Here is a 9,238-nt window from a genome sequence, read left to right as displayed (position 1 = left end):
CCCTTTAATCGGTCGAGTAGCGCCTAGGGATTAATCGAAGATTAATCGGGACCTAGTCGGGAATTTTACAACAATGAGTTTTTCTATTATTACAATTACTATATAGTATTAGAATATTTGCAATTTATCAATAATATGAATCTTAAGGTCTTGAGGATTTATTTATTTTTCATAATTTTGTGGATTGTATGATTTTTTTTCGTTTTTTAGGTCCCTTTTTCTCTATTGCCCCGGACCCAAAATATATTTGGACTAGCCATTTAAACAAAAAATCGATGATTTAAACCATTTAAGCTAAAAATCGATCACTATACTGGTTCAACTAAAAAACCAAACTAAGGCTGGAAGAGTGGTGTCACCGAAACCGCACTCTCTTCACTGCCACATGTGCGTCACATCATTTTTTACCATACAAGTGTGGTTTCTTGCCACAGCCAATGAGTGGTGCTACATTCTTCATTTTTTTTAAATAATTTAATTAAAAAGATAATATTTCATTAATTAAAAATAAAAATGTCATACATTGCATAACTTTAAAAAAAACTAAAAATTTAGAAAAGCAAATTAGAAACATAAAACCTACAACTTAAACACACACACACACACACCAAACGATTAAAAACTTAAAAACACTTCCTCCTGCATCGCCAAAATAACTTGAAGTTCGTCCCTGGTCATATTTGACGTGTCCACCGCTAGTACTCTCATGTCGCTCTCCCTTTGTTTCTGAAGCTCTCTTTCAGAAGCAATTTGCAAAACCATGTCCATTCTATCTTTTATACCCTTCATATCGACCCCCATTTCTTTCAACTCGTCTGAATCCGACGCTTTGTCTTTGCCTTTGTTTTTTGATTTGTCTCTTCCCATTGGTTGGGAAGGTGGTGAAACTGGAACAGGTTCATCTTCGTTCAGATCGAAGTGAACACGAGCATCTGATGTAGTGTGGCCGGACTCAAATGTTCTGTTGTGTTTTGAACCACTGTCGATATGCTCGTTTGATGTTTTGTTTTTTTTTTTTTTTGTCATTTCTTGTTGTCTTTCACAAAATTCCAAACTTCAGGAAACTTTAAAGCCTTCACGTTTTCTTTTCGATACACTTTCAGTGCTTTCCGCAAAATCACATCATCGCTTTCTTCACTTTTCCATTGACGTTTCATGTTGGTATACAAATCATTAAACAACATGATTTCCTTGTTCATCTTCCCCCATTTCGAGTACACTTGATGTTTTGAACGGTATTCTCCACGGTTCATTTCTTTATGGAATCTATGTAAAACCTGAATCTAAAAACGGTCAGCTTTTGGTCTTTTAAAATCGTCGCATCTCCTGAAATATCAATCCAAGATTGTGCCAACACTAACGCTTCTAGGGGTTCCCAACATTTAGCCTGCGCCTTCTCTTTTCTTTTAGTTGCTGCTTGAGTGAGCTGAGTTTCTTCAACGAATTCCGGTTCGGAATCAGAAACGACTGTATGTGATTGTGCTTGTGTTTGTTGAACAAAATCGGGTTGAAACAAAAAATCAAATGGATTAAAATCTGTGTCGGGTTGTGGTAGTGGTTGTGTTGGTCGTTGTGGAAAATACGGAAGCATACCGACATAGTGGTAATACAGAGGCGAAAAAACCGGTTGATCAAATGAAGGTATTGGGGTTGTGGTGTTTCTAGCAGGTGTTTTTTCTTTGGTGGACCTTTTGGAAGAATACATTTTGAAATTTTTTTGAAGAAAAGATAGTAAAAAGATAAGGAATTAAAGGGAGAATTTTGTAAGAAATGGTAAGTATATATATAGGATAAATTTAAAATAAATAATAATACTTTCTGCACAATAGACCGTTCAACTGTCAAAATATTCCCCATCCAATCAAAACACGCGGCTAGAAGGCACCACACTGAGGCCTAAACCGCATGAGAACACACCCAGATGACGGTGTTCACGGTACACGTGACAAAACCGCAGTTTCAATATGCGGCCACTCCTTGCAGTCTAATTCCTAATTAGTTTGAGATGAGACATAGAGTAGGCTTACACTCATCCTTTTTAGATTTAAAACATATAATTAAAATCTAAAAACATATAAAAGACCATTCTGCCTTTTTCTAGAAGAGACAAAAATTATCTTATTTTGTTTTCAAGAACCATCCATGTAATTAATCCTTTTCTGTGAACACCAAAAATTGTATTCGTATCTATTTATTACAAAAAGGTTTGGAAGAACCGAACACAAGAAAGGTTAGAGTGGAAGCAACGAAAGTTTGAAAAAAACATAAAATAAAGCGTGTGGGTCCCTTTTCATGTTCATAGTCCATCTAACAAATCTTTATCTTCTCTCATATAAACCCACCTCCTTCACCTCCATTAACACCACAAAACACACACACACACACACTCTCACACACATCACGAATTCACCATTCACAAAGTTCTCTGCCTTTTCATCTTCTTTGATTCCTCTGTTCCACATCTACAGCTTAACACATTCAATTCGTTCAATCATATACAATCACAACTCGCAATCACAAACAACAAATTCCATTTTGGATTCCCTGTTTATTTCTTTTTCTATTTTAAAAAAAATTTCAATTTTAGCCACTCGTGCTCTCATCTTTTTTAGATTCTACAGAATGAATTGTCTTTTTGGCATTCATGGTGTCTTCTTTCCTTAACACCCATCTCTACTGAATCTCTTTTTATTTCTTTCTTTTTTCGATAATTTAAGATCTGGGTTTTGGAATTTGACTCGTTTTTTCAGTTGGGTTCTTCTTAAATCTCGATTCAAAGCGAGTTTTTGTGCTTTGATTCAGTGATTACCAGAGAGCTACCGAGCACCGGCAAATTTTACTTCTTTTTGTTTCTCTTTTTGTTGTTGTGATTGTGATTGTGAAGATATTTTGATTGTTCGTCAATGGCAGCAGCTAAGAACAGTGGGAAATCCAAAAATTTCACCGAAGAAACTCAGAATTTTACACACATGGACTTCAGTCAGATGGGTTTTGATGAAACCAGAGAATGGAAGCAAGTTTTTGATGAAGCTTCCATGGCGGATAGACACAGAAACGCTAGACCTCTGAAAAAAATCAAAAGCCCTGAACATCAATCGACCTCTTCTTCATCTTCATCTTCTTCGAAGCTTTTCCCCTTTGCATTTGACGGAAATAATCATCAGACAATCGAATCATTACAACAATATCGTTCCAATTTTTCTCAACCTCTTCCTATATACCCATCTCAACCACAAAACCCACAAATGATTTCTTTTAACCCGCAACAACATTACCAGCAACCGCCAATGATCCACCAAAATTTCGGGTTCCCGCCATATTTTTCCGGCGAGCACTCAGGATCATCGCAGCAGCAACTACTCCAGTACTGGAGTGATTTGAGCCCTAGAGGTAGGATGATGATGATGAACAAAATGCGACCTCCATTTCAACAAATTCAACCGATTCACACCACGAAATTATACAGAGGTGTGAGGCAAAGGCATTGGGGGAAATGGGTGGCGGAAATTCGTCTTCCAAAGAACCGTACTCGTCTCTGGCTTGGAACATTCGACACGGCGGAGGACGCTGCCATGGCTTACGACCGTGAAGCTTTTAAACTTCGCGGTGAAAACGCCCGATTGAATTTCCCTGAGCGATTCTTTAAGAAAAATAAGAACGAATCGGTTTCCGGCGGTGGTCAGAACTCCGGCCAGGAATCATCTTCTTCATCTCCTCCGACTCCGTTAGTGAAAGACGATACAGATGATTTGAAATCGAAGGAATCTGAGGAAGTTGTTACAGAGAATGAAGGTGTTCATGGTGATCCGGTAACTCGGGAAGAAAATTCCGATCCGGCGTGGGGGGAAATGGCGGAGAATTGGTATAATTCCGGTTGGGGTCCAGGTAGTGCGATGTGGGATTCTATTGATTCCAACAACAATTTAATGTTTCCTTCAGATTTTAATCTTGAAAACCATGAAGAACACCAAAAGGAGTATCAGCAGCAAGAGCATGGGAATTACGATTTCTCTGACTTTGAATCACAGATGAATCCTTTCGTTTGGAAGGATGAAGCTTCATTTTAATGGTGGAAATGGGGCTGCATATTTCAAGCCTTCGTTTCTGCAATTATTAGATTAATATGATTTGTATTTGTAGTTAAGAAAGGGAAGAACACAAGGAGACAGTTTTGTGATCTCTTTGTTGTAAAAAGTCCCTTCAGTCTTCATCAAGAGCAAGATCTGGTTTTTTGATCTTCAATTGATGCAAGATTTAGGTTTTCTTTTAAGGGTAATTTTGTGTATTTTTGTTTGTGTATAATATAGAGAGTATTTATTTAGTTCAATTTATGTAATTCTTCATCGTTTGTTTTTCGTTTTTTACAACTTAAATTCCGATTCCAGTATTGTATTAAAATCGTAAATTTGAATATCCAAAAATAGAATGATGAATGCATTATATACATGGGATATAAGTGGTAAACCATATGATAGCTTTTTATTCATAATCCCATCATCTACTGGTTTGTCTTTGTCATCTTTGAAGCTTGGACTTCCGGGCTTTGGTATACCTATCTCTATCACTTATATAAATCGTCAGATCATAGGGATACATACGTAATATTCCACTCACAAAAGGGATACATTAAGCATTTTGGGGGTATGTATAGAAATTCCCTAACTAACGGGAGGAAATATTTCACATAGGACTTTTATTTTCCCACTTAAAATAAAGATGATTCCATTTTAATACCCTATCATGAATTCGCGAGTTTTTTTAATAAAATTGTTGAAGACATAAATATACTTAGATATTATTGTAAGGAAAAAAATAGTTTTTAGTGTCTACGAGCACTATATGTTTAGGATTTTCTTGTGGTTATCCCTATATATGGTCTTTGTCATTATGTCACTAGTCGAGTATTGTGTTATTCTTAAATATCGCCCCATGATTACATTATTTTCGATTATTGGGATATATTTATTTTGTCAAAAGCATGTTTGGGCTCTTTTGGGGAACATATGACATGTTGAAAAGAGCTCATGGGATTCACGAACAGTAATGATATGATAGGGTGCGGCACGCAAACCAAAAGTTCCTCCTATAAATAGATCAGCAACACTATTCTTCTCCCCACATCTTCCAATCTCCCCCTCTCAAATTTCTCTATACTTTGCTCCAAAAATTCTCTTTAGATTTAAGTTTTTGGTTAGCTCAAAGGTCTCTGAGAGCCCGACAATTAAAAGCTATCAAGCCAGAGTTATGCCAATGTAATTTCCAGACTTTTGTTAGGAAAATCTTTGTAAGTTAAGCTACACTTATATTGCTTTCAGTGTAACTTATATTTATATTCATTGTTGTTGTAATGAATTTATAAATAGGCTTTATCAGTGATTTCAAGTCATATTACTGATTGATCTACTTACAGGGGTGATATCTAGGCTAGATTTAGTGAGGTGCTTAAAGTGGAATATACTTTGTATACCAAGCGGACCCAACCTCCAATATGATCTTACCTGGTTGCTTATTACTTTATAGATATTGATTGTGAATGCAGTCTTTAGAATGTCATCTTCCTTTACTCGGAGCTGATGATATCTAGATCTCAGGTCAATCTTAGAGAAATAGCTAGATCCTTGCAGTTAATCAAAAAGGTCATCGATACGGGGAAGTGGATATCGATTCTTAATGGTGAACTTATTTAGCTCTCTATAGTCAATGCACATTCGGAAAAATCCACCCTTCTTCTTGATAAACAGAACAGGTGCACCCCAAGGCAAGAAGTTTGGTCTGATGAAACATTTGTCAAGAAGTTTCTGTAGTTGGATGAAGAGCTCTTGCGTCTCTAATAGTGCCAGCGTATAAGGAGACTTTGCTACTGGGGCGGCTCTTGGAATTAGATCGATCTGAAACTCGACTTGACGCACTGGAGTAAATCCGGGTAAATCTTTGGGGAATACATTAGGGTAATCACACAACTGGGTTACTTTTTTGATATTCTTCTTACTATCCTTCTTATCGACAATATGGGCTAAGAAGGCATAATGCTTTTGTCTGCAAGTATTTTCTGACCTTCTTACAAGAAATGATCCTAAGATTTTTACTTGGCTTATCACCATTGATGATAAGGATTTACCATTTGGTGGGGGTAGACGTAATGCCTTTAAGAAGCATAGAACTTCAACGTGGTTAGGAGATAACCATTCCATGCCGTTGATACATCGAAACTTCCAATGAGCATAGGCATGAGGTCGACGAGGAAATTGTGTTCTCTTAACGTTTATGTATAATTTTTCAATACCTCGTGGGCGCTACCAATTTGACCGTTAGCCATTTCTACCTATAGGTTTCCTTAAGCTTACTAGATGGGTGACTTAATAATTTCCTAAACCGGGGAGTAATATAGCTTTTATCAGCACCGGTATCAAAAAATACATTTTCATATAGCTCATTGATTAGGAATGTAACCGTCACTACCGTCGGATTTAAAATAGCTTTCTAAGTTCCTATCACAAAATCTCGACCTCTTGCATTTCCCCTTGCTTCCTTTAATCTTGGACAATCCTTCCTGATATGTCCAACCTCCTTACACTCAAAACATGTTTGACCCTCTACTGCTACTACGGTTCCACGATTTGGTAGAGTTCTGTATCTATTGGAAAGATGAACTTTCCTACCACAGTTGGTGCAGATCCAACAGGCTCTGGTATGTTGATACCCACACTGATTGCATCTCAGACTAATTATATTGGTATACCATGTTGGGGTTGTTTTAACCGTCAATACCTGAATCGCTTCCTGTTACACCCCCAAACTAGAACGGCGAAAATGTCTGAGGTGGGTGTTCATGTTAAGTATCACAACACATGCATTTTAGTAATCAAAGTACGACAACCATTGCAATAATAATGTATAAGTTTTTATATAGGTGTTCAAACATTGTATATTTAACATAAAAAGTAGATATAGTAAAAGACAAAAGACGCAGCACGGTACTAGGTTATCTTCTCAAAAGCTCTTGGAGTGTACCTATCTACTGGATTCCCTGAGAATACAAGTTATTTTGAAAGAGAGGATCAACATTTAAGTTGGTGACTTCATAAATTTTAGTTTCATTATAGTTGCAATAGTTTTAAGTAAGTGATTGATTTCGTTTCCAAAAGTCCTATACTTTCTGCTTTACAAGTGAAAAGTAGTTTTAATACCATAAAACTGTTTTGTATATGTGTTATTGTACTTATAACATAGTATAACATAATTTTAACTCACAATAAAAATATGAGAAGAATGTTTTCTGTTATGTTTATGGAAAATGATTGATGCAATAGTATTTCTTAAAAATACACTACCTCTATAATAACTGCCCTATTATTAAATTGGTTAATTAGGGTTAAAATGTGATTAGATTGTAACCATGCTTGATAGACTAGTATATAACACGACATTCTTCTGACGTCGAAAATGGTATGACACTTGTCATCCGTAGAGCTGTAGGTCCCACTATAGCTAGCAACAAAGTGTAGGATGGTCAATCCCTATACACAAACTCACGCTCTCCCTCCAGGAGACTCTGGTTACAAAACGCGACCTAGCAAGTATATTGCTATGTCATGAAGTGGTATCTCACATTTTAGTTTATCTTGTCAAGTATCACAACACATGCATTATAATAATCAAAGTACAACAACCTTTGCAATAATAATGTATAAGTTTTTATATAGGTTTTCAAACATTGTATATTTAACATCAAAAGTAGATATAGTAAAAGACAAAAGACGCAACACAGTACTAGGTTATCTTCTCAAAAGCTCTTAGAGTGTACCTGTCTACTAGATTCCCTGAGAATAAAAGTAATTTTGAAAGAGATGTTCAACATTTAAGTTGGTGAGTTCATAAGTATTAGTTTCGTTATAGTTGCAATAGTTTTAAGCAAGTGATTGATTTCGTTTCCAAAAGTCCTATAGTTTCCGCTTTATAAGTGAAAAGTAGTTTTAAAATCATAAAACCATTTTGTATATGTGTTATTGTACTTATAACGTAGTATAACATAATTTTAACTCACAATAAAATTATGAGAAGAAAGTTTTATGTTTTGTTTATGGAAAATGATTGATGCAATAGTATTTCTTAAAAATACACTACCTCTGTAATAGCTACCCTATTCGTTAATTAGGGTTAAAATGTGATTAGGTTGTAACCATGCTTGATAGACTAGTATATAACACGACATTCTTCAGACATCGAAAATGGTATGACATTTCTCACCCGTAGACCTGCAGGTCTCACTGTAGCTAGCAGCAAGGTGTAGGATGGTCAATCCCGTATAGATCTATACACACACTCACGCTCTCCCTCCAAGAGACTCTGGTTACAAAACGTGACCTAGAAAGTATATTGATATGTCGTGAAGTGGTATCTCACATTTTAGTTTATCTTGTCAAGTATCACAACACATGCATTTTAGTAATCAAAGTAAAACAATCATTGCAATAATAATGTATATGTTTTTATATACGTGTTCAAACAATGTATATTTAACATCAAATGTAGATACAGTAAACGACAAAAGACGCAACACGGTACTAGGTTATCTTCTCAAAAGATCTTGGAGTGTACCTGTCTACTGGATTCCCTGAGAATACAAGTTATTTTGAAAGAGAGGATCAACATTTAAGTTGGTGAGTTCATAAGTATTAGTATCGTTACAGCTACAATAGTTTTAAGTAAGTGATTGACTTCGTTTCCAAAAGTCCTATACATTCCACTTTACAAGTGAAAAGTAGTTATAATACCATAAACAGTTTTGTATATTGTACTTATAACATAGTATAACATAATTTTAACTCACAATAAATTATGAGAAGAATGTTTTCTATTTTATTTATGGAAAATGATTGATGCAGTAGTATTTCTTAAAAATACACTACCTCCGTAATAACTACCCAATTATTAAACTTGTTAATTAGGGTTAAAATATGATTAGGTTGTAACCATGCTTGATTCACTTGTATATAACACGGCATTCTTCAAATGTCGAAAATGGTATGACATTTATCACCCATAGACCTGTAGGTCCCACTGTAGCTAGCAGCAAGGTGTAGGATGGTCAATCATGTATAGATCTATACACAAACTCACACTCTCCCTCCAGGAGACTCTGGTTACAAAACGCAACCTAGCAAGTATATTTCTATGCTGTGAAGTGGTATCTTAAATTTTAGTTTATCTTGTTTAAGTAAAGATTGAATTATCTCCT

At 35.7% G+C, this 9,238-nt stretch overlaps 1 protein-coding gene across 1 annotated transcript; it reads left to right on the top strand.

The window, feature by feature from the left end:
* The first annotated feature begins 2,348 nt into the window (after positions 1-2,348).
* On the top strand, positions 2,349-4,327 carry LOC145068912 (ethylene-responsive transcription factor ERF054-like). The gene has a single exon (XM_079015880.1). The coding sequence runs from the start codon at positions 2,904-2,906 to the stop codon at positions 4,065-4,067; it is 1,164 nt and encodes a 387-aa protein (XP_078872006.1). The 5' UTR covers positions 2,349-2,903; the 3' UTR covers positions 4,068-4,327.
* Positions 4,328-9,238: the final 4,911 nt, after the last annotated feature.

This window comes from Lactuca serriola, chromosome 8 (assembly GCF_051521515.1).
Source record: "Lactuca serriola cultivar US96UC23 chromosome 8, Lser_US96UC23_V15, whole genome shotgun sequence".
In the NCBI taxonomy this organism is placed as follows: domain Eukaryota; kingdom Viridiplantae; phylum Streptophyta; class Magnoliopsida; order Asterales; family Asteraceae; genus Lactuca; species Lactuca serriola.
Note: the sequence above shows the minus strand (reverse complement) of the source record. Positions and strands in the feature narration are given on the sequence as shown.

Bases quoted from the DNA above. Each gene is read 5' to 3' on its own strand.
- LOC145068912 (XM_079015880.1), top strand. From the start codon at position 2,904: ATGGCAGCAGCTAAGAACAGTGGGAAATCCAAAAATTTCACCGAAGAA.